General features: G+C 39.9%; 1 protein-coding gene, 1 long non-coding RNA gene and 1 pseudogene across 4 annotated transcripts in view; 2 read left to right on the forward strand and 1 right to left on the reverse strand.

The window, feature by feature from the left end:
• Positions 1-23,331, reverse strand: part of LOC143665627 (uncharacterized) — a 39,731-nt gene extending 16,400 nt beyond the window's left edge. For both annotated transcript variants that reach the window (XR_013167120.1, XR_013167121.1), the window contains exon 1: positions 22,250-23,331. This is a non-coding gene — a long non-coding RNA (uncharacterized LOC143665627). The remainder of the gene's footprint in view (positions 1-22,249) is intronic.
• Positions 15,039-20,857, forward strand: LOC143665626 (transmembrane emp24 domain-containing protein 7 pseudogene; annotated as a pseudogene).
• Positions 23,332-23,525: 194 nt separating the features above from the next.
• ACOT12 (acyl-CoA thioesterase 12) overlaps positions 23,526-25,846 on the forward strand; it is a 66,286-nt gene continuing 63,965 nt past the window's right edge. For both annotated transcript variants that reach the window (XM_077139252.1, XM_077139254.1), the window contains exon 1: positions 23,526-23,671. In XM_077139252.1, the coding sequence (XP_076995367.1) occupies positions 23,545-23,671 (127 nt within the window). In that variant the 5' untranslated portion in view covers positions 23,526-23,544. The remainder of the gene's footprint in view (positions 23,672-25,846) is intronic.

The following is a 25,846-nucleotide window of genomic DNA, read 5'->3' on the forward strand; positions in this document are numbered from 1 at the left end:
TTTATCAAAAGTTTTTAAGACAGCTTGTTTTTTTGTTGTTATTCTTTTCTGTTTTTAAGTTGTACTCATCTATCTGGGTTTTTTAAGGAAAGAAGCAAGCAAAGTATTCAATGAATGATAGAAAATGATAGCTCAGTAACAAACTGATTATGTTTTCTTTTCATTAAACACAATTACTGGGTTATATTGATAAATGTTCAGCATATCATATTAAGTAGACATATGAGCCTTAAAGATCCTCTATTCACTCTGCTTTTTCATGCCACATAGCATATTAGAAAACTGAGACAAGTGTCTATTGGTATTTTATAAATGTGAATAACATTGTAGTCAAATGCTTCTAAATATTTAAGTTTTGAACCAATGGAGAAGATGGAAAGAGGGAGAGAGCATGCCCCTTGATCCTTAATTATTAGTCTTTTACATGGATGAAATACGACCTGATCTTTTTATAACAAGCCATATCTACCTAAATATGTTTCACAGTAAGTGCATCTAGGCTTCTAAGTCTTGCTTCCAAAGAATCTATAAACATAAGAAATATAAATCTTTTTTAGCCTGTATACTCATTTCATCTAGGAATTGTTTCTGTGTACCTAATGCATCAAAGTATGCCAGTGCAGTACTTTTCAGTCATTTTCATCCAAACACATTCATTCAGTTACGTGACCATCTGATGGGGATGGGGAGAGGAGCAGTTGATGGTGTGACAATCAACTAATTACCCAGTTACAACTGATAAATTGTATGACTTTCAAAAATTAAAATAGTAAGCATGCTTTTAAGGAAAGTAACTAAATTATAGTCCAGCATATTTCCAAAACCTGGGTATTTGATAATTTCTTACAATAATTAACAGCTTATATCCCTGAGGTAAGACATGCTCCTTTGTAAATAGGCAAGTAAAATTAATCAGTGAGTATGCTAATTAAAATGTTGTACTTGACTCTGTATCCCAAATAATTCACAAATATCCTCCCAGGCTGAGCGGAAGAGTGAGGATGCAGGTGGGCTGGAGGCACACAGGCAGACTGCGCCCCGGCCAGGCCTGCTGGGCTGCACAGTGAGTATGCACACACCACTCCTCCCAGAACTGTGGGGCCCAAAGGACTCCAGAAATATCAGCATCAGTATATTCCCAGTGGATGGTCAGTACCAACATTAAAAGCAGCAGCTGCCTTAGAAATTTTAAAGCCTGTATGTTTAAATATATTCTTAGAGCCAGGCTGACTCTTTTTCGTCCCTCCCCACATGCAAAAACATGAAACAAAATAAAATTTGACTCTTTCTAAAACAGGAAGATGGAGATATATTCCTGATAAGAATACTTGTAATTTCTGGTATTAAAAAAATATATATTCAACTGAGCTACTGGCTTTCAATGTTTTCTTTTTGATGATTTTTAAAGTACTCTAAATTTTTTTTACTTTACACAACTTCAGAAATGAGAGACCTTTTGTTCAAAGCAGTGTAGTATCACAGAGTGACCAACCACAGTATCAGCAGACAGAAAACATGGGTTCTAATCTTGCTCTCACTGTTTGACTTTGAATAAGTGATTTAGGTTCTCTCTGAGCCTCAGTTTGTTCAGCTCTAAAATAAGAATAGTGATTTGAAAAATCCATAAAGCCTAACTAAAAACTTTTCAAGCACTAGCAATGATAAAATGTCTCAATGTTGACTACCCCAGTATGCTGCTGCTGTTGCTGATAATAATACAGCTAACACTGTTAATATCAAGATAAATTCTGATTGATAAATAGCTAGAAAATTGTATCAACATAGAGAAATGACCTGAAGAAAATGTTTTAATCGTTTTCCTACCAATAAGAGCAAGTTTTGGGATCTAAAAATTTGTCACCATTTTTTATTTCACTTTCCTGGCTCAGTAGTCAGTTCTCATTGAAAATGCCAGGAAAACAGTCCAATGATGTCAATGTTCCCAGATAATCTCAGATTCCTAAAAAAAAGCAACTAAGAGGTGGTGAGCATCAAGAGCCACCTGATTAAATATGTCACTGTCAGACGCATTATGCCGATTCGAAGAATACTGAATGAGAAAAAAAATGTATAGGTCTCCATGGGACAAATTTATGTCTCCTTTGACCATACCCTGAACCTTACTGTATCTGAGTTTTGAACTCCAACCTGGTTAGTTGTTAATATCATTTCAAGAACTGAGGTATTAAAGCATAAAGACACTCTGTTTTATGAAATCATCTTGTTCTTGTGGAGATTTTTCTATTCTTTTTCATTGTTTTGAAGATAAATGTGAGTACCCGCTTGAGGGGAGAAAGCCGCCAGAACACCATGATACAGTGCGTGAGGTTTCAGTGCCTGAGCATGTAGAGTAGGAGTCCAGAAGACACACTAATGAAGAAAGATGTCATGAGAAGGCAAATTTAATGAAAAGGTCTTAAAATGCAAAGGCTTTAGTAAATCATGTGGTACTCTAACATAAGAATTGACCAAACCTGACTTATTTGGGAGAAAAGAAAAGAGGAAGCAGGTGCCAGATCAGATAGGAGATTTTGGAACTAAATGCATTGACAGTCATTCTAGAAAATCATCCTTTTAGTTAGGCTATTTTTGTTATGGACATTTTTCCTTATTTGGTTGTGCAGTTTGTGCTGAATTAGACTATAATTAATTTGAATTATTTATAATTATTAATGATAATGTGCTCTGTATCTGCATGGATTCATCAAATATTTATCTATGGTTTTTTATTTCAATTCAGTTTTGTATAGTTCTGTATTTTACTTTGACTATGATTTGGAATTATACTAGAGCCAATATATAATTTAAATTGTTTTAAGCAGAAAAATACTTAAATTGCGTTTTATTGATGAAGTCTCAATATAAAGGCTTAAAATTATATTGTTTATGTTGCACCATTCTCTGTATATATACATTTATTTGTTTCAATGGTGCGTAGTATCTTGCAATTTTGAATACATTATAAAGGTTTTTTATGAAACATTTCCAAACTGTGCTGTATTTCTGTAATTATAATTACTTTAAAAAACACACTTTTGAGGATAAAGTCCAGATTAATTTTGATAAGAAAGTAATCATGACAATATTATAAAATAAATAGCAAAAATATCTAGAAAATTATTATCATAACCCAAGTAGTAGGTTCACTTTGACATTAGACTGCCCTGGCTCAATGTATGACTTCATCATTTCTCCACTGTGTGACTTTTGACAAGGTACTAAACTTTTCTGTGCTTACTTTCTCAAATATAAAAATGGGAATTATTAATAGTACCCTAGACCAGTCCATGTAGGATGTTGTGACAAGTATATGAAATGACGCATGTAAAACATTTTGCATACTGTTTGGAATACAAAAAAAAAAATAAAGGCTGGTATATTACTAACAGTAACAAATAAAATCTAATGATTCTCTTTTATAACTGGAAAATATCAAAAGAAAAAAACAATTCTTAAATCGATCCCATTACATGAAGAAATATTTAGAATTTACAAAAACAAACCTAAATTACATATGTATTTTTATCTCAAAAACAATAGAAAATTTCTTTTTTTAACTGAAAAATTAATGTTTTGCTATGTTTCAGTCTCTAATGTACATTGGCTAAGAACTTATAACTCCAGGGATTCTTATAATTTAGTTAAAAATCTCATGACATGTATAGGACTAAGTTTTTAAAAATATTTTCCAAAACTCACATCATAGTTGATTTGGCATTTTTAAAACTTCCCTGGCTAAATGATGTCTTTCAAATTTAAATCAGTTACAGAAAAAAAATTAAGTAAAAGCATCGAGTATCAATATGTTATTACTTTCCTACTAGATAAGAGCAAGAAGCAAAAAAATAGCTTATTTTTAAAGTCCACTAAAAGAATTTTGTAGGGTATATTCTGAATTCATGTCATATTTGGCCTAGTCACATACTCTACCTCTATATTCTGTTCATTGATCATCGAGGTGTTTCAAGATCCAGAAGTATCACAGGTTTTACACTCATTACACTATTGACTCTATCAGGAAAGGACGCCAAAGTACTTGAGTAAGCTTTTCATCGTGGGCTGAGGGTCAAAAAGTGGCTCTGTTTAGCCCTCAAATATCAAGAAATCGATTTAGTTAATCTATCCTCATTCCCAGGCATGCTCATTATTCAATATTTTACTGTATCTTTGGATCTTAATCCTTAATTTGGAGTGCACAGACATTTTATGATGTAAATCTTTAATTTACTCTGATCCCATAGCTTTAAATGCTATCAATATGGTGGTAAATTAAAAAGTCTGAACTCTAGTCCTGGCCTCTGCCTTCAGCTTCGGGCTGTATGATCCAACCTCTACTCAACATTTCCTCTTGGACATTTAATTGATGCCTCAAATTTAATATATCCAAAACAGAATTCTTGGGTTTTCCCAAGAATTCCTCAAATCTATTTGTTTCCAATCTTTGTTATTTCATCAAATGGCATCCCCAAAAACCCAACTTTGGGGGCATAAAACTTAAGTCCACTTTACATACATCACATCTAATCCATCAGCAAGTTCTGCAGACTCTACCTCCAAAATATCCTAAATTTAACCACTTTCCATCATCCTGGCCCCTATTCCTTTCCCTACACTGTTGAAATAGCTTTCTCACTGGCCTCTCTGCTTCCATTCTTGTCCCCACTCAAAATCAAATTATCCAGGGTGGTGCAACGGTGGCTCAGTGGCAGAATTCTTGCCTGCCATGCCAGAGACCCTGGTTCGTTTCCCGGTGCCTGCCCATGCAAAAAATTTTTATATACTAAAAATTTTTAAAATCAAATTATCCATTCTCCATGCAACAGCAAATATGATCTCTTAGAAATATAAATCAGATCCTATACTTTCTTTGCTTATGACCCTCAAGGGACTTCCCATGGCACTGAGAGCCCATAAAAACCAAACTCCTTCCTGTGACCCTATGAGGTCCTATGACCTGGCCCCTGCCTACTACTTTCCTATCACCCTCCCCCACTCCACTAGGCACTAATCAGGCCTTCTTTCTATCCTCAGACATGCCAAGCCACTTCCCATCTCAGGGCATTCATATCAGCTGTTCTATCTGCCAAGGTAGAGCTTTCCACTCCCCCACCCTCACCCAATGCTTGCATGACTGCCTCATACTCTTCATCTGGGTTTCAGCCTAAATATCAACTCCCCAAAGAGATCTTCCCTGACCCATAGCTTGTCACCCACTCCAATGCCATTACCTGCTTTATTTTCTTTATTGTGCTTATGGCTATGTGAGATTAGCTTACTTATTAATTTGTTGATGTGCTTATCTTTGGCCCTCTCCTACTAGAATGTGAGCTCTGGGAGAGCAGGAATTATACCTGCCTTGCTCACTGCTGTTCCTAAAACAGTGTCTGGGACACAGTAAGTGTTCTATGAATGAACAATGATGAATGAATGAAATAAAACAATGGCTAAATGTGAATTGCATAAACGATAGGTTAGTAACCTCATCATTTTTCATATTGCTGGGCATTGGGGGGTTAGTAATATAACCTTATATTAGTTAGCTTTCCACTATTGTTTCTGAGACACCTGTCCTACATGGAGCAATGACGTGGCAACACCCTTGCAGCCAGGCACAAGTCGCCCCATGCCCTGGGTGGTATCTTTGAAGGGCTCTGTGTATCACAGGCACCCTCACACAAGTTTATTAAGCCATATATGAGATACTCTGTCTCTCAGGACCCAGCACTCAGTACTGGCAAGCACCAGCTTTAACCCTACATATGCACTCTGATGAGCAGCATTCTCCAGGCCTCAGGAAGTTCAACTGGGGACTGCAACCCACTTCAGTAAACATTTGTGCCTTGTCAGTGTCGGAGATAAACACTGCTTTGGAATGCAAGGTGGAGTTGAGTCAGAGAAGTTCTCAGGTAAGTGGAAGGGAAATAATTAACTTGACAGAACTTTGCTGTGCTATCATACATATTCAATAGATTCTCTTGAATACCAAAATATTTCCTAGTAATGCTGACTGTGGGTTTGTCCGATCTTTCTTCCTTCCTTTTCTTTTTCTTTCATTCATTCTCTTTCTATATTTATGTCTTCATTCCTTTCCTGTTTTGCTTTTCTTCATGTTCCAATTCCTCTTTCTGGACACCCTGAGGAATTAGGGCAGTATTTGCAAAAGTAGCACAACAGCTGTGTAACTTTTTACAATATGAAAAATAACTTAGCCAAACATCATCAGCCCATCTACAGAATAGGCATGTAGTAATAATTCAGTTGTGTTTTATTTTTTGCCAACTTTGTGCTTGGTCATCATGTATATAATATTTTAAGATGGGATGATAGAACATAGTTAGCCCTCTGCTCACTTTAAACATTTGGACATGTGCTGTGTGGGCCTCCACTTGAACTCTTGCTCTGGGATCCACAATTTAGGGGTAGACCTGCAATGAAGAGAATGTGTTCTACCTTGGATCCCTGTTCTAGTCACTATTGTGTGTACCCCCAAATTCAGTGGTTTAAAAAAGCCACTTTATTTTTTTTTTATTTTTTTTTTTTTTACAAACAAACAAACAAAAAACTATATTTCAGGTGCAGCTTCATTCAGCGTTCCAACATAGTTACATTACACTTAGGTATTATTGTGCTGTTCATTTTTGAGTTTTTGTATCTAGTCCTGTTGCACAGTCTGTATCCATTCAGCTCCAATTACCCATTATCTTACCCTGTTTCTAACTCCTGCTGGTCTCTGTTACCAATGATATATTCCAAGCTGATTCTCGAATGTCGGTTCACATCAGTGGTACCATACAGTTTTTGTCCTTTAGTTTTTGGCTAGACTCACTCAGCATAATGATCTCTAGGTCCATCCATGTTATTACATGCTTCATAAGTTTAGTCTGTCTTAAAGCTGCATAATATTCCATCGTAGGTATACACCACAGTTTGTTTAGCCACTCGTCTGTTGATGGACATTTTGGCTGTTTCCATCTCTTTGCAATTGTAGATAATGCTGCTATAAACACTGGTGTGCAAATGTCCGTCTGTGTCTTTACCCTTAAGTCCTTTGAGTAGATACCTAGCAGTTGTACTGCTGGGTCGTAATCCATTCTGCCATTCTATGTCTTTTGATTGGGAAATTCAGTCCATTAACTTTTAGTGTTATTACTGTTTGGATAATATTTTCCTCTACCATTTTGGCTTTTGTATTATATATATCATATCTGATTTTCCTTCTTTCTACACTTTACTCCATACCTCTCTCTTCTGTCTTTTCGTATCTGACTCTAGTGCTCCCTTTAGTATTTCTTGCAGAGCTGGTCTCTTGGTCACAAATTCTCTCAGTGACTTTTTGTCTATAAATGTTTTAATTTCTCCTTCATTTTTGAAGGACAATTTTGCTGAATATAGAAGTCTTGGTTGGCAGTTTTTCTCTTTTAGTAATTTAAATATATCATCCCACTGTCTTCTAGCTTCAATGGTTTCTGCTGAGAAATCTACACATAGTCTTATTGGGTTTCCCTTGTATGTGACAGATTTTCTCTTGCTGCTTTCAAGATCCTCTCTTTCTCTTTGACCTCTGACATTCTAACTAGTAAGTGTCTTGGAGAACGCCTATTTGGGTCTATTCTCTTTGGAGTGCGCTGCACTTCTTGGATCTGTAAATTTAGGTCTTTCATAAGAGTTGGGAAATTTTCAGTGATAATTTCTTCCATTAGTTTTTCTCCTCCTTTTCCCTTCTCTTCTCCTTCTGGGACACCCACAACACGTATATTTGTGCGCTTCATATTGTCATTCAGTTCCCTGATCCCCTGCTCAAGTTTTTCCATTCTTTTCCCTATAGTTTCTGTTTCTTTTTGGAATTCAGATGTTCCATCCTCCAGTTCACTAATTGTAGCTTCTATCTCTTTAGATCTACCATTGTAGGTATCCATTGTTTTTTCCATTTTTTCTTCTTTGTCCTTCACTCCCATAAGTTCTGTGATTTGTTTTTCCAGATTTTCTATTTCTTCTTTTTGTTCAGCCCATGTCTTCTTCATGTCCTCCCTCAATTTATTGATTTGGTTTTTGAAGAGTTTTTCCATTTCTGTTCGTATATTCAGCATTAGTTGTCTCAGTTCCTGTATCTCATTTGAACTATTGGTTTGTTCCTTTGACTGGGCCATATCTTCAATTTTCCGACCGTCATCCATTATTTTCTGCTGGTGCCTGGGCATTTGATCAGATTTCTCTGGGTGTGGGACCCGGCTGGTTGAAAGGTTTTTCTGTGAAATCTCTGGGCTCTGTTTTTCTTTTCCTGCCCAGTAGGTGGCGCTCGTGGCGCTCGTCTGTCTGCGGGTCCCACCAGTAAAAGATGCTGTGGCTCCTTTAACTTGCCAATCCGAATCTCGCAGTTGGGCCCAGGAAACCGCGTGGAGGGGGGGTCGCCGGCCGCCGCAGCTTGGAGGAGTGCCGGTCCAAATTGCCCAGCTGGCCCGAGACGCCAAGCGTGGCGGGAGGGCCCCGCTATCCAACGTTCCCAGTCAGACCGGGGAGCCACGTGCATGGAGGGGACCCCAGTCGCCAGCCGCCCCGGCCGGGAAAACGCGCGCCCCTCGGCTATCTCACCGCAGCGGATTCTCCCTGCCCGTTCAGCCGTTCCAGAATGGGGTACACTGTCTTTTTGGTCTCTGTCGTGGCTCCGGGAGCTGTTTCGTATTGTTTCTGTTTCTTTAGTTGCTGTTCTGGAGGAGGAACTAAGACCCGCGCGTCTTACTAAGCCGCCATCTTCTCCGGAAGTCAAAGCCACTTTATTTTGATAATAATTTTGTGCATCGAAATACAGGAAGGGCTCAGCTGAGCAGTTTTCACTTGGTGTATCTGTGGCAGTTGCAGGCAGATGCTAGCTGGGACTGCAATTATTTCTGAAGGTTCAGCTGGGTTGGTCGCCCGGGAAGGCTCACCCTGATGACCAGCAGATGATGCTGACCACCAGCCCAGAGCTCAGCTGGGACAGCTGACCAGAGACCTACGACAAGGCTCTTCAACATGGATGTCTTAGGGTAGTTGGAATTCTTATAGGACACTGGGTCCCCCTGGAGGAAACAGTCCCAAGAGAACCAGGCAGAAATACATGGCTTTTAATGACTAAGTCTCTTGAAAAAGCATAAATATATTATCTTATAATCTGGAAGTTAGAAGTCCAAAATAAATCATTAAGGATACATTCTTTCTGAAGGCTCTAAGGGAGAATCCATTTCCTTGCCTTTTCCAGCTTCTAGGAGCCATCTACTTTCCTTAGTTTATAGCCTCTTCCTCCATCTTTACAGCCAGCAGTTTAGCATATTCTCTCCTGTCTGGTTTCTTGCCTTCCTCTTATGACAACTTTAGTGATTATGTTGGGATCACCCAAATAATCCAAGAAAATCTCCCCATCTCAAGACCCTTAACTTAATCACAACTGCAAAGTTTCTTGGTAACATATTCACAGGTTCCGGGGAGTAGGATATGGATATTTTGGAAGGCCATTGTTCTGTCTAGCATAGAGGGAGAAGTTGAACTGTGAACTGTGATGTAGTTGGCTTAACAGTATTATAGGTGGATAAGGTGGATCAACTGCTTGATATGAGCTATAAATGATTCCAGTGGCTTTTTCTCTAAGCATCTGTGGATCCTCTCAGTATCTCCAGGATGTTTTCTCTAACTCTCTATCCATGTTTCTGCCTTTTATTCTCTCATAAGGGGCTCCAGTAAAGGATTACAACCTGCCTTGAATTGGGTGGGTCACATCTCAATTGAAACACCTAACCAAAAGGTTCCACCCACAATAGCTCTGCACCAAGAAGAACGGATTTAAAAAGCAAGGCCTTTTCTGGGTTACACAACAGCTCTAAACCACCACACCAATGTTCCTGCCCACCACTAAATGCGCTTGTAGAAATCACGGGAATTTTTTTTATTTGTACACCTTTCATTCTCTCTTCTTAATCAGAACTCTTTGGGGGAGTAACTTCTTCTCTACTGTGTTTAATCTTCGTGAGAAAGTAATTCCAGACACCTGATTCATCTTTGCTGAAACAGAGAGAAACTGATTTTCTCTCTCCCTGTGCTTCCCCTTTCCCCAGATCTCGGGTCACGGGCAGACATCTGACTTAAACCTAGTCAGGTAGATGCTCTTTCCTGGGGCTTTGAATTTTGAGCAGTTCCATCACAATGGCAACAGCAGGGGCAAGGCCATACCAGAATCTTCCTGCTAAGCAACAATTTTCTGTGCTTTCCAGCCTGCCACACAGGCTTTGCTGTCAAGCCAGGTTCTCCTCCATGTCTAGTCAATTCTGGGAGCCCCTTAAGGCTTCCCCTTGGCTTGCGCTGCTTGGGTTCTGCTGTTTGACCGATAAAGCCACGAAGCCTTTCTGAGGGTGCTCATGCAAGGAGGTGCCTCCCTACTCCGTGTCCCCATGACACTGTCTACCTCATCTGATAGGCCCTTATCATACTGCACTAGTGATTCACATATACACTACCCTCTGCATTCCTACCAGACCTAGAGCTCCCTGAGAACAGGGGTCTTAACCACAGGCTTAGTCCTGTGTCCGGTCAATATTGGGCATTCTTCAAAAAAATCTGTGTTGAATGAATGGATTCTTAGATAAATTAATCTCTTTAAAGAGAAAAGATCCTTTCATTACACAATTTTAAAATTTCAAGCCGTATATTATCAAGCACAAATAATAATGGCTCTTAACAAATTGTCAAACTGCCACAGAAAAATTTTTAGGCTGTTTTATGTGGAATTACTGCACAATCTTTGAGGCTTTATGTACTGTCAGGACTAATCTTGTTTCATGCCTGAAATTTAATCTGAAGGCTTCATCAGGAAAGATTGATCCCTGTCTAATATGGGATAAATATTATTCGTTTTGCCACCAGGAAAGGCCTCTGCTAGTTTAAATGCATGCCTTTGTCTAGAACAAAACAGAGTGGCTAAATTCTCCCAGTTGGTTTTAGCCTCACATCACTACTCCCCCGGAACCAAACACTATGCTTCCTCAGCAGTGTAAAAAGACCCACTTTGTCCTGCCGCCTGGGCAGCGCAGTGGCTTGGGATGCAGCGCAGGCTTCTGTTCCCTCCTTTGACGTCTGGAAAACACATGCAGGCCCAGCTGCTCCCCAGGGACACAGCCAATTCTAGCATGCCACACATCTCCGGGTGGAACAGGCAGTGCCGGGGAGTTGGGGGGCTCAGGCAGTGGTAGCAGAGGGCCGGGGGTAAGGAGACATAAAACCCAGACTGGCCTTCCTCCGCTCCTCTTCTCCTTCCTTCTCCTTCTCTTCAAGAACAATGCAGGCGTAAGGCCGTCAGGTGAGACAGTGTGGTCGGGGGAAGTACGTGGGGACAGGTGCAGCCCCTGAGTGTAGCGGGGAGGCTGTCCCTACAAAGGGCCACCTGTTGCAAGGCGTCAGAGCCTGAATGGGGTGAGGAGGGTATCTTCCCAAGTTCAAGGGTGACAGAGGAGATGAGAGACTGATTACATACAGGGAGAACAATAAAATAACTAAATAGATTAAATATAATGGAAGATGGAAACCATGGTTCTCATTTGCCAGAAAAGAGAATTACAAATAAGGGAGGTAAAGAAAACTGGAATGAACCCTGTTGCTGTACTGGATTGGAATTGGATGTATCAATCTGAACTCATGGTTGTATAGATAATGTGTTCATTTCTCAGGCAGTGTAACAGATTTCCAAAACTTGGATGGCTTAAATCAGAAACGCATTCTTTCACAGAACTGCAGGCCAGAAATCCAAACTCCAGATATTAGCAAATACACACACACTTCCTAACTCCAGCCACAGAGAGCATCTGGGAGCAGCAATATTCAAATAGCAATAAGCATACCTAGCACCCAGATCTTGGCTTCTATGTACTGTTTTCCAATAAAAAAGAGTCAGCGCTTCATGGAGAAATGCCTGATCCCATCCCAGGGCTGGGGGAGAAAAAATACAAGATGAGTCTGGAATATATATAGTTTCACCAGAAAATGAGGAATTGCTCAAAGAATAGTGAGTCATGTAAAAAGGACGCAGAAGCCAGCTTGAAGGGGCTCCCTCTGGCCCAATCAGAGATAATTTAAGCATCAAGATAAATAATGAAAACATATTTTAATGTCTTAAATAAATTAGGAAACAATGAGTCTACAGATACCAATAAATAAATGAAAAAATTAAAAAGCAGAATGGGATACTTACATAGTTTCAAAGAACCTCCTCACAAAATGCTTATTAATTACAAATAAGAAAAAGAATAAATTTACGGGGAAAGGCCTGGACATCACCTTAATGAAATGACCAAAATGAACACCGTTACTAATGGGACAGACTGAAATCATGCACCACCTGATGAGATGCACTGAAGTGATGGCAGCATCACTTAAGGACATCCCTTGCCCAAAGATGCATAAGCTCTATCTAATTATAAGAAGACTTCAAAGAAACCCAAATCAACGGTCATTCTATGAAATAACCCTGTGAAGTTCAAAAGTGTCAAGGTCATGAAAGTTAAGAAAAGACTGAAGAAATTTTCTAAACTCAGGAAGACTACAGTGACAACTGAATGTAATGTGTGACTTGCTACACGACATCGATGAAATAACTGATAAAACATAAATGGTGTCGAGGCTTACAAGGTAGTAATGTATTAAAGTTAACTTCCTCATTTTGATAACTGCATTAGGATTAAGTAGGAGATTGTCCTGTTTACAGGAAATGCACACTAAAGTTTTCAGGGGTAATGGATTATCAGGTTGGCAACTTGCTTTCAAATGATTCAGGAAAAAAGTTCTCACTGTGCTTCCAACTTCTCTATGAGTTTGTAACGATGAAAAACAAAAGAACACAAATCAAATCTCACTTTAAGTCTAGTAGATGGTCAATTGCAGGATATAATTTGAAGAATTGCACAAAGCCTTTATTTAGTTTCTACACATGTTCAGATTCCATTTCATCATTGTAATAAATATTTGTGAAGCACTTTCACATGCTACCCATTAGACTTCGAGTAGTTCCATAAAGGCAGGAACAGCATCTGATTTATTCACCAGCATTTACTTTGACACCAAGTAACACTCACTAATTATGCACTCGTGGAATGAATGGATGAAGGTAGCTTGGACTAGAAGAAGCATGGCCTTTGGACTTACACAGATCTGAGTACCACTCTCATATCTCTCTCTTCCTCATTGTGTAATCCTGAAAGCAAAACCTAATGGACATAAGTCATTTAGTGATATATTGAGTGATGGTGAGATATGCTAGTGAGAGACAGAGTCCAACTCATACACATATCCTTCTGGATTCAAGATTATGCCTCTTTCTCCCATATCATTAATTCCTTCAGTGATCTTAAAGGGCTCCCTGTGAAAAAAAACATTCTTGGGAAAGTTCCCCATTTAAGCTTTATCCCTTTGAGTAGTGGTTTATAAACATTATTAATGTTTGTAAACATATAATTGCACGCAGGCTTCTTAAAACACATTTTATTTTTCCACCCCTGAATTTCTGATTCAGTAAGTCTGGATGGGGACAGAGAATTTGCATTGCAAAACAGGTCCAAAGGTACTGCTAGTGCTGCTTTGAGAACCACTGCCTTTGAAGTTACTTGAGAGCCAAATTGGAAAGCAAGGAAATGTTGGGGGCAGGAGGTTAGAGAGATCTGGAGGACCACAGTGTTAGAAAGGGATGGCTGCAGGGATCAAGAAGAGATGGAAGGGACCTGTGACAAGATGAAAAGCAACAGCCATGATTTGAGCTCAAGAGCTACCTTTGGCAAATCACCTTTTCTAAGATGGACCCATTCCTCAAAAAACAAACTACCACACCTCACCCAAAATGAAATTGATAACTTGATTAGCCTTATAACCATTAAAGAAATTGAATTAATAGTATTACAACATCCAAAAACGAAACCTCCATACTCAGATGGTTTCACTGGAGAATTCTACCAAATATTAAAAAAAGAATTAGCACCAATTCTATACAATCTCTTCCAAAATGTAGAAAATGGGGAGGTGTGTGTGGGGGGGAGACAAGTCCCAATTTTATAAAACTGGTATTACCCTGACATCAAAACCAGACAACTTGCAACAAACACCACTTGGTCAAAGTGTATACATTTTATATGTGAATTCTACATGCTAATATTTTGTTAAGGATTTTTGTGTCCATATTCATGAAAGAAATTAGTGTGTTATTCTGTTTCTTCTTTTCCTTTTTCTTCTTTTGTCTGGTTTTGATGTCACGGTAAAGAAGAAAAAGGAAAAGAAGAAACAGAATAATACACTAATTTCTTTCATGAATATAGACACAAAAATCCTTAACAAAATATTAGCATGTAGAATTCACATATAAAAAATATACACCTTGACCAAGTGGGGTTTGTTGCAAGTGGCAAGGCTAGTTCAATATTAGAAAAAAATCTATGTAACTCACCATATTATCAGACTAAAGAAAAGAAATCACATGATTACATTAAGATTAGAAAAATCATTTGGCAAAATTTAACACTTACTCATGATATAAACTGTCATCAAACACCAAGGCTTGGGTGAACTTCACCGACTGACAATATTCTTTATATGTTGTCAGGGAAAAATCAATACTGTCCATACAACTTCACTGGAAGAGGACAACTTGAAAGTTGTACTTGGTTTCTCCTGAACTCTGCCCTATGAACATTTCACTGTTACTGATTTTCATCTGTGTTGTTGCTCTGAAATAAACAATAACCACAACCATAACAGCTTTCTGAGTTCCGAGAGCCCCTCTACTGAAGCTTTGAATCTGAGGACGGCCTTGGGGACCACCAACACAAAGAATGAGCACAGTAAAGATATTAATTACCCCTTAATTTATATACAAGTTTAACACAATTCCTATCAAAATCCCAGCAACTTCTCCGCTCCTTTTTTGTTGGCTTCTCTCCGTGCTGCAGGTCGCTCCGGCCCCTGACCCCTGACCCCTGACCCTCAACGGCTCTCACTGGGTCCGAGAGGCTTGCTGCTCATCCCGAATCTCCCCGAGGCTCGGCTCGGGGCGGGCCTGCAGGGCGTCTTCCTGGCGGCTGGGCTGAGGCCTGCGGTGTGCGGTGAGTGCCGCGCAGACCTAACCCGGCGTCTCCTCCTCGCCCTCGGTCGAGGCCGCCGCCTCGGGATGCCGCGACCCGGATCCGCGCTGCGCTGGGCTGCCGTAGCTGGCCGTTGGGGCTGCAGGCTGCTCGCGCTATGGCTGCTGATACCGGGACCTGGAGGCTCCTCCGAGATCACCTTCGAGCTGCCGGGTAACGCCAAGCAGTGCTTCTACGAGGACATCACACAGGGCACCAAGTGCACCCTTGAGTTCCAGGTGATTACTGGAGGTCACTATGATGTAGACTGTCGGTTGGAAGATCCTGATGGTAATGTGCTATATAAAGAGATGAAGAAACAGTATGATAGTTTCACCTTCACAGCCTCCAAAAATGGAACATACAAATTTTGCTTCAGCAATGAATTTTCTACTTTCACACATAAGACTGTATATTTTGATTTTCAAGTTGGAGAAGACCCGCCTCTGTTTCCTAGTGAGAACCGAGTCCGTGCTCTTACCCAGATGGAGTCTGCCTGTGTTTCAATTCACGAAGCTCTGAAGTCTGTCATCGACTATCAGACTCATTTCCGTCTGAGAGAAGCTCAAGGCCGAAGCCGAGCAGAGGATCTAAATACAAGAGTGGCCTATTGGTCAGTAGGAGAAGCCCTCATTCTTCTGGTGGTTGGCATAGGCCAGGTATTTCTTCTAAAAAGCTTCTTCTCGGATAAAAGAACCACCGCAACTCGTGTTGGATCGTAACTTCATTTTGGGAATTGATGCACCATTGCCACTGTAATATTGCTGTCCTCTGATTTTTAGGTACTGAAGAACTTAATATTGGCAACATTTTTAAAACCTTATTCATTCACTTGTTGTGGGGAACATACGATGCATATCCCCTAAACTGTGGAAAGGACACCTTTTTTTATTTGCAAAAGGTGGAAAACTTTGGAACTTACTTTGGGGTATTCATGTTAAATATTCAGCACCAATGATCTACTCTTTTCTTGGTTGGTATCTACTCTTCACACAGTAAACTTTGGTATTTTGATTCCTTTTAACCATTTAAAAGTACTTTTCTTATAGGTAGTTGATATTTTAAAACCTTAGATTTGAAGTCTACATATGTTGTGGAGGAAGAAAATTGCCTTTTAATTGTTTATAGTGAATAAAATTTTGTTTTTAAAGAAAAAAAAAATCCCAGCAAAAGTTTTTGTAAATATAGACAACATTATTCTCAAATTTATATGGAAAGACAAAAACACTAGAATAGCTAAAATTATTTTGATAAAGAATGAAGTAAAAGGAATCAGCCGACCCAATCTCAAGAGTTATCATATAGCTACAGTAATCAAATCTATTTCACATTGGCAGAGGGACAGACACATAGATCCATGGAACAGAGAACTCAGAAACAATCTCACAGAAGTGATTTTTGAAAAAGATGCAAAAGTAATTCAATAGAAGAAGAAAATTTTGAACAAATGGTCTGGAACAATTAGTCAGCCACAGGCAAAAAATAAACCTTAAACCAAAGTCTCATACCTGAAAAAAATTATTCAAAATGGATGACAGACTTAAATGTTAAATCATAAAATTATAAAACTTTTAGAAGGAAAAGGAGAAAATCTTCAGGATCTAGGACTAGGTGACAAGTTCTTAGACTTGACACCAAAAGCATGTTCCATAAAAGAAAAAAATCAATAAACTGATCATTATCAAAATTTTAAACTTCTGCCCTGCACAAGACTGTGTTAGGAAGCTGAAACCACAGGCTACATACTAAGAGAAAGTATTTACAAAACATGTATTTGACAAAGAACTCATCTATAGAAAATATGTAGAACTCTCAAAATTTAATACTAAAAAGTGGGCAAAAGTGGACGAAGAGCCATTTCACTGAAGAGGACATACAGATAACAAATAAGCACATGGAACAATGTTCAACATCACTAATAACAAATAAGCGCATGGAACAATGTTCAACATCACTAACCATAAGGGAAATGCAAATAAAGACCACCATATAATATAACTACACACTTATTAGAATAGTTAAAATAGAAAATAGTGACCCTTTCAAATGCTGGTGGAAATATAGAGGAGCTGGATCTCTCATCTGTTACTGGTGGATATGCCAAATGGCATACCAACTTTGGAAACTAAACTAAACAAACACTTACTATATGATTCATTAATCCCACTCTACAGAAATGAAAAATTTACATCCACACAAAAACCGAAACATGAATGTTCACAGCATCTTTATCTGGGATAGCTCCCAAATTGAAACAAACATAAAGTCTTAAAAGAGATGAATGGTTAAACAAACTAGGGAGTCTACATACCATGGAATCCTACTCACCGATGAAAAAGAACCAACTATTGATTCAAAAATCTGAGTGAAACAAATCATATATCAAAAGATTGAGTACTGGGCGGTGCAGCAGTGGCTCAGTGGCAGAGTTCTCACCTGCCATGTCAGAGACCTGGGTTCAATTCCCGGTGCCTGCCCATGCAAAAAAAAAAAAACAAAAACAAAAAACCCCAAGAAAAGATTGAGTACTGCATTATTCCATTTATATAACATTCTCAAAATGACAAAATTACACAGATAGAGACCAGATTATGCCAGGGTTAAGGAAGGCTGGGGAGAAAGAGATGGGTAGGACTCTAAAGAGATAGCATAAGAAGGTCTTTTGTGGTAATGGAGTAGTTCTGTGGAGGTAGTTATATGAATCTACACATGTGGTGAAATGATACAGAACTATGCACCAATGCCAATTTCCTAGTTTCAATATTATACTATGGTATGTAAATGTAACCAACCATTGGGGGAAACTGGGCAAAGGGTCACTTGGAAGGAGACAACATGTATCCTTATACGTACAACTAGGGATGTTCGAGGAGAAAACAGAAACAGTACACAAACTTACTACTGCACTTTCTTATATTTATTATCTCTTATTTAGATGTTTTTTATTATGGTTTCATATCTTTTTATCTTATTTAAAAAAAATTTTATTCTGGCAACTTATTCCAACATAAAATTTTTCATTTTTGCCATTTTCAAATGTTAAAGTAAACTGGCTGTCAACATTGGCCTGCAACGGCAATCCCCCTTTTCTAAAAAAATGACAGGAACTTTTTGTACCCCAAAATTGGAATAAATCGTGCAAAAGTTACAGTTTAAGCAAAATGAGCTTGTTTCAATGTAATAGAAATAAACTACCAGAAATAGATACGTATGCTAAAATGACCAATCAGTATTCATGCTCTGCTTTGTAAGACCGTCCTTTTTTCTTAAATAAGGAATGTCAACCAATTTTCTAACTTCCCTTTGGAAATTCCTTAATTGTCTTTATAAGTTAATGTAACTTGCTAACTATTTTAAGACTTACACTGCTTTGAAATCTCCCTGTTAACAGACCTCTTTCGGTAGACCCATTACATTGATTACTAGCGGTAACTCTGTTTCTTCTGACGCAAGTGTACGGTTCAGTGGTCTAGCCTCTGCCTGAAACTATTGCCATGTTTTTCTGAATGGTCTCTTCCTCCATTTCACAATGAAAATGTCATCTGCATGGGAGAACATCTGCTATCATCATTTATCTCTCCTGTCAAGGAGTTGTTATTATGTTTGAAAAAATAAAAAGCCTCCATCTTCCATTTCTGCTTGGAGACATCTTGTGAAGATGAGCAGAATGTGAAGTCAGCTTGATTTTAAAAAGTTCATTCACAAGAGCAGGATAGCTGATGGGAAGAAGGTGGAAATTTCTGTACTCACTAGGATAATGAGAACATCTCTAGAATGTTAGAGCAGAAGGAAACTAGACCCTCTAACTCTCTCCTTCTGTTGATGAGGAAATGATGTGTTTGTCCTGGGTTACTCCACAAGGCAGTGGTCAGGCTTTGAGAAAACTGAGGATAAGAAGCATGGAATGTAAGAAGAGAGAAAGAAAAAATACGCTTAACTAATCAGAATTGTAGATACGCTGTTTCCCCCATAGAAGATGCTTCAACAAGACTTTAGGTCACATAGTTTATTGGGAGGAAACTGCAGAAAGTACTGGTAGGGGAGTCAGTGTGGTTCCTGGACCAGCAGCATTGGCATTGCCTGGGAGCTTGTTATAAACCTGGAACCTCAGACCCCACCCCACACTAAAGGAATCAAACTCTGAATTTTATTAAGAGTCTCATGGGATTCATCAGCACATTAAAATGTGTGCTTTCTTATACCACCCAGAGGCCTGCATGGAAGCTGCTGGACTTATCTTCTAAATCCCATCCTCTCTGACTGAGGGCGGCTCCCAGAGCCATTAACATCTCAGCAGTTCTGCTGAGTACAGGGCAAGAGCAAGCCTTCGGGGGGGACTCCTCTGTGCTGTCAGCTGTCCGCTGTCAGCTGGATTCTGGAATAGTGAGGGTGGAGGGGATGCAAGCAAAGCATAGGCAGTGCCTGCTACGACGCTTATACCATTTTGAGGAGTAGAGGCAGCTGGGAGCCTTTTCATTGTCAAAGGCAGGATCCCAGGCAGAGGGTTTGGTAGTTCAAAGTATTTCATACTGAGATGAACTCTTTTAGCTGTCAGACTCTATCTCCACCCTTGGTACGGGTTATGAGAGGTGCCAGTTCAATGTTTTCACAGTCAAACAAAAAATTTTAAGGATGTGATTAAACACTTAAGTGCAGAGTTTCTTTATATTTCAGTTATCACCTTCTTGACTGGAGGGCCTCTTGCTCTTCTCTGATATCCTTGGGATCATTCTGACCTTGGGAAATGTGTGTCCCCTGCTTAAACCATTCTATTTAGTACTCAGCAGCTCAGGACAATCTTTATCCTATTTGTCCCTGCACTTTCATTGGTCCAGGCTCTCAGACAGACAAGCATTAGATATCTAACCCACTAGTCATTTAATTCAGGTGGAATGTAACCATGAGTACAGAGTCCAATTTTGTCCCTTTCCCAGATTTGCTCTGTCTTACTTTCACCCCAGGCCCTTTGCCACTGTTCATTGTGGAGCCACGGCTTTCTCCCCTAGCGCCACCAGCAGTTTCCACCTTCTGCCAGCAATTCCATAACTTGACCCAACCCAACTGGGCCCCAAGAGGCCTCAGCTCCTCCCATCACTTCCAGGCTCAGATGACTGAGCTGGGGTGCCTCAAGTGTGGAAGCTGGCTTACCCAGGGGCTTCCTGACATGGTAGGGAGTTATGGCCCTTTGGGGTAAATGCTGGGCAATGCAAGACAGGAGCCTGGAGGGAAACAGGCAAATGGACTTCTCTCATCCTTCCTTTGATAGATATTCTGAGGCACAGTCATTCCAAACAGCCTGTCCAGAGATGTCTCACATGATCAAACAAACAACTGGGTTTTCTCATTAAGTTGTGGCCAGGTTGCTAAGTCACCACCTCGTATTTGCTTTCCTGCCTTTTCTGCCTTATGGTCCAATGTCCTTTACTCCTGCTACCTATCTGGGATGGCACCTCCTGATAAAGTAGGATTTCTCATCTTCAGCACTATTGATATTTGGTATCAGATAATTCTTTGTTGTGGGGGTTTGTCTTGTGCACTGCAGCATCCCTAACCCCTACCCACTGCCTATACTGCCTATAGCATCCTTTCAATTGTGACCATCAAAAACATCTCCACACATCGCTAAATATTCCTTTGGGGGTAAAATCACCCTAATTGAGATCCACTTTAATAAAGTATTAACATGTAAACTTTGCCTCAGGCTGTGTTTTCTAGGGAATGTGGGCTAAGATACCTTTTTCCAGAACGTACTGTAGTTTCATATTCCAGGATTTAGTAATTATGTACAACTTCAATAGATCTATAACTCTTTTCCCTTGACATGTGCCAAGTTCTCTTCACTCTTTCTGACTGGACAATTCAGCCCATCACTTCTCCACAATCACAGCAGTTTACATTTGTTTAGGGCTTCTGCATATATTGCTTTATTATTAGTCCCATTTTATAAATAAGGAAACTGAAGATTTTCCAAGAAGGTAAATTTGCCAAAGATAGATCTTGAGCTAAAATCTGGTCCAGGGTTTTTTTCTTTTTTAATTTTTATTTTTTAGTTTTGATGTAATTAAAGATTCAGAGGAAGTTGCAAAGATAATAGAGAGGATCCCCAAGGACTGTCAACAAGCCAGCGCCAGAATGCCACAGACTCCAGGGGAAAGCACGGCCTCCCGATACCTTGATTTTGGGCTTCCAGACTCCAAAACTATGTGACAGTAAATCTTTTTTGTTTAAGCCAAAAATTGTTCAAGCAGTTTTTAATAGCAGCTCTGACAAACTAAGTTTGCTTAAAACATTTTTGAAATTCCTCAAGTTTATAAGAAATCAAATTTAGAAGCATACAAGTAACTTAATATTACTTTAGTTACTATTTTTACCACAAACAATACAACCCAGCTTAAACATAAACTTTACTTCCAATAATTTAATACAGTTTTAATAAATGAAATTCATTCATATAACTGTAAACTATTGCTGCATAACAATTCCAAAAATCTCAATGGCAGGCAACGAGAAGTGGTTATGTCTCACTCATGGTTCTGCAAGTCTGCTGGGTAGCTCTGCTTCACACTGCAAACTTTCAGGGTTGGTTGGGATGGATTTGCAATATGTGAATTCATCCTGGCACCCAACTGCTAGGGGCAGCAGTTAGTTAAGTATATAATCTTCTCATGGCAGAGGTCAGATATTTCCGAGAACAAGAACATATGGCGCTTCTTAAGGGTTAGCCGCAGAAGGGGTATACTGTCCCCTTGCCACATTCTTTTTCAAAGCAAGTCACATGGCCAAGTCCAGCATCAATAGGTTAGGGAAGTAAATGCCTCTTACGGAGTTATCAGGAGAGAGAGTAAATACGAATAGTAATACAATCTACAAATTTCTAAATTATGATGATTTGTCGATACAGAAGATATTGAAAAGAAAGTATTAAGAACTCTAAGAGGCATTTTTCAAAAAGGAGTGCCAAAGCGATATGAGTGATAACACAGAACTAAGTGTATAGCTACATAACTGGACCATCCTGGATAAACGTTTTAATTTGTTTTACAATTCCATTTTCACAGTTGAATGTCATACTTGCCTAACTGAAGTCATCTAATTCTCATTTATGCTGATGTGGGATGGCAACTTACCCACAGAGGATCCTGAAAGTGATCTTTAGTGGCTGTTTTCTATTTCTTCTCTAATAAAAAGATATCTTTTAAAACAGAAGCAAAATTACCAGAATCTCCATTCTAATGCTTCCATGCTGGGTTTTGACAGGCTAGCTCTATAGGAATGAAAAAGCACCACCAATTTGTTGGAGTACACTAGGTTTCTTAGTATGCTACTTCAGACAGGAGCCCTGGGTTCAAGCCTGACACTCCTACTCTGTTAGCAACCACCACCCTCCTCCCCCCATCATTTCAGCTGCAGGTATACTATGTTGCTTCACCTCTCCAGGCTTCCATTTCCTCACCAATAAATGCTCTCCCAGGTGCAGCCTGCCCTAACATTATGACATCTCCAAAAGAATCTATTACATGCTGGAGGTTTTCTGATGTCACTGTTTTCCCAATAAGACTGCTTTGCAAAGTCCCTGATTTCAGCTTTAGCATGTCACAGCTTTTGTGTGCTAAATGCCAAGAATGAAAACAGTTATTTAATGTTCTAGATTTTGTCTTTCATAAAGAAGAGGTTTTCCTAGGATTAGCTGGAACCATTAATAATCAGGTGACAGTTTGCTAATCTTGTATTTGCAAGATCGAAGGTGACTCTGATGTACCTACACACATCAGCATTTTTGTTTGTTGGTTTGCTTGGCACTGGAAGTCATTTCCTTGCAAAAAATAACAACTGAATCTTTTGAGCCATTATAATATCCTAAGAATCAGAACAGTAAGCGCCTGCTCTGCCTGGAGGTTCACAGTCAGAAGAAAATTCAAATGCCCTTAAAACAGCTCCTAAACCAAACGATTTACACTTCCTTGACTTTTTGATTACTTAATTATTAACTCCTGTTAAGAATCCCCATCACCGGTCAAGTTTTTCAGACCAATGGCCAGACGCATGCTATGCGTTTCTGCATGTGATCTCACGCAATTCTTTCAACACTCCTATGAGTATCTTCTCCTCCCGGTACAGATGAGAAAGTCGGACTGTTCCCTGGCTTTGCCAATCTTGATCGCCCCAGATCTGACTTCATCCCAGTCCGAAGAGAGTTCTCGTTCACTCTCCTTGCCTATTTTCCAGGCAATATTCCTGACACCTTAAATTCCACCTCACCCACGAACCTGGGGAGCCTGAACGGCCGGCAGTGACCACGCGAGGTTTGGGTCCCCGGCCTGGCGCGGCGCCGGCGCCCTTTGAGCTGGGCGGGCCCGAGGGCGGGCGGACCCGGCTCGACCCGGCGCCCTCGGCCCAGGGGCTTCGACCTTCCCGCGGGAGCATGGAGCGGCGGGCGCCCGCCGAGGTGCACATGAGCCAGGCCATCCAGCCCGCGCACGCCAACCCCAGGGGCGAGCTGAGCGCTGGGCAGCTGCTCAAGTGGATCGACACCACCGCCTGCCTGGCGGGTAGGGGGCGGCCGGCTGGGATGGGGGCGGGGGAATGGGGTAGACCGTGGGGGGCGGTGGTCCCGAAGACGCGGTGACAGTAGGGGGTGGGAGGAGGGGGATGCCCGGGTCCTGCCTGTGCAGGTATCTGCACCTCGGGACATACTCGCTTTGGGGGGTAGGAGATAGGGGTGGGGTCAGGCGCGGATGTGGGGTTGTAGGATAGGAAGGGTCCGTGATGGTCTGAGTCAGGATGTGCAGGGAGATACAGGATGTGTGTAAAAGGAGAGGGTCTAGGATGGCGTGGTGCAGATGGCGGGGTTGCACTTGCCTGCGCCAGGACTGGGGACTAAGCTGGGGAGGAAAGGAGACTAGGTATTTACAGAGAGAAGTTATGAGCCCTGTGCATCCAGGGACTGTGAACACTGAGACAATTCACCCACCGCTGGGAATTACCTAGACTATAGTGTTCTCAGACATTTTGGTCTAGGATCCCTTTACACAAATAAGTGGAGACTTGGAGGGCTTTTCTTTATGTGGATTATTTCTATCGACATTCACCTTATTTAAAATGTTAAAACAATTCACTTACATTACATATTAACACAAATAACACAATTTTATGAAAAATAACTATATTTTCCATAACAACAAAGCATTTGTTTTGCAGTATCTTGTTTAATAGTTTTCTGAATTTTCATACCTGTTTCTGCATTCAGTGTACTCCCTACCTCACCCTTATTTAGTCTCTGGAAAACTCTACTACATTCTTGTGAGAGAATGAGTGTGAAAAAGGAAAATAACATCTTAGTATTATGACAATTGCTTTCACCTCCTGAACTCTCCCAAATGACTTAGAACTTCTCATTTAGACTCAACCTCTAGAGATGGAGGTTTGGCTTTTGAAAAAAAGTACCTTATAAAGTAAATGCATTTCTAATTGGAAGGGTGGATGGGGCAGCATTTTTGAGAAGTGGGTCTCCTATGCCTCTCACCGACTTCTCCTCCCTTAGATCAGTGAAAATATGATTTCCAGTGCATGTAAGCTTCCCATCCCTCACTTGTGCAAAGGTTCCTATGACTTCCTGGCCTCTGCCTCTATCCTGCCTACCTGGGATCTCTTGTTCTCATAGAGCTTTAAATACATAAATCAGATCACATCATTCCTTGGCTTAAAACCTATGAATAAACTCCAAATGCTTTGCCATTCCTCGTAGAAACAACTTGGAGTTGAAAACTTATATTCTCTGAGGAGTCAGTCAGGTATCATAAATGTGAGATAAGTCAAAATTAGGACATTAGGAAGAGGTAGTTATCTAGTAAACTGTAGAGTGTCCCATCAAAGTTCATTCATGTTAAAAAAAAAAGTCATTAAAGCTTACATAAATACAATATCTGCTGCCCAGACATTGTGCCTTCTTTCCCTCCATTTTGATCACTTCTTTCCTAGTTCATATGTTCCAGCAACACCAGCCTTCTAACATTTCCCAGAACAAGCCAAGTTATTCCCAGCTAAGGAGCTTTGCACCTGCTCTTCTCTCTGCCTTTTCCATACATTATATCTCGACTTAAATATTTCCTCAGAGAAGTCTTTCCACATCATGTCTACATTTGTACCCTTTTATCACTTATATCACAATGCCCTTTCCTATTTCCTTCATACCACTTAGCACAATCTGCAATTATTTTGTATTAATCCACCCATCTTTTGTATTTTCTGCCTGGTCAATTACCATGAAAGAAGAGCTAGTTCTTCAGGACCTAACAAGCAGTAAATAACAACCTCCTAACTATATGGATGGGCAGATCGATGGATGGATGTATGGATAGATGGATGGATGTCCAGAACTTGGAATCTTTTTTTTAAAAAAAGTGTCAGGCTTTTTACAAGGCACTTAATAGATTCATCAAATATACATTTTAAAGTAAAATATGACAGAATAAAATACTAGAGTGGGAAGGTGCTTTAAAGAACATGTACACCAGTCCCCTTATCTTACAGATGACAAACGTAAAGCTCAGTTGATTATAAATACACTGCTTTTCCAATTAGTGTGTGAGCTTTTAATACTGTGTGCTAGCCACCTGCAAAATTCAGTCATATTTTACGCCAATTTCTTTGTTTTCTGTCTATTGATGGATCTGTTTAGTTTCTGCCACAATTTTAAGCAGGATTTATGGTGGCATATAATAACA

The sequence above is a fragment of the Tamandua tetradactyla genome, chromosome 21 (genome assembly GCF_023851605.1).
Source record: "Tamandua tetradactyla isolate mTamTet1 chromosome 21, mTamTet1.pri, whole genome shotgun sequence".
Classification (NCBI taxonomy): Eukaryota; Metazoa; Chordata; class Mammalia; order Pilosa; family Myrmecophagidae; genus Tamandua; species Tamandua tetradactyla.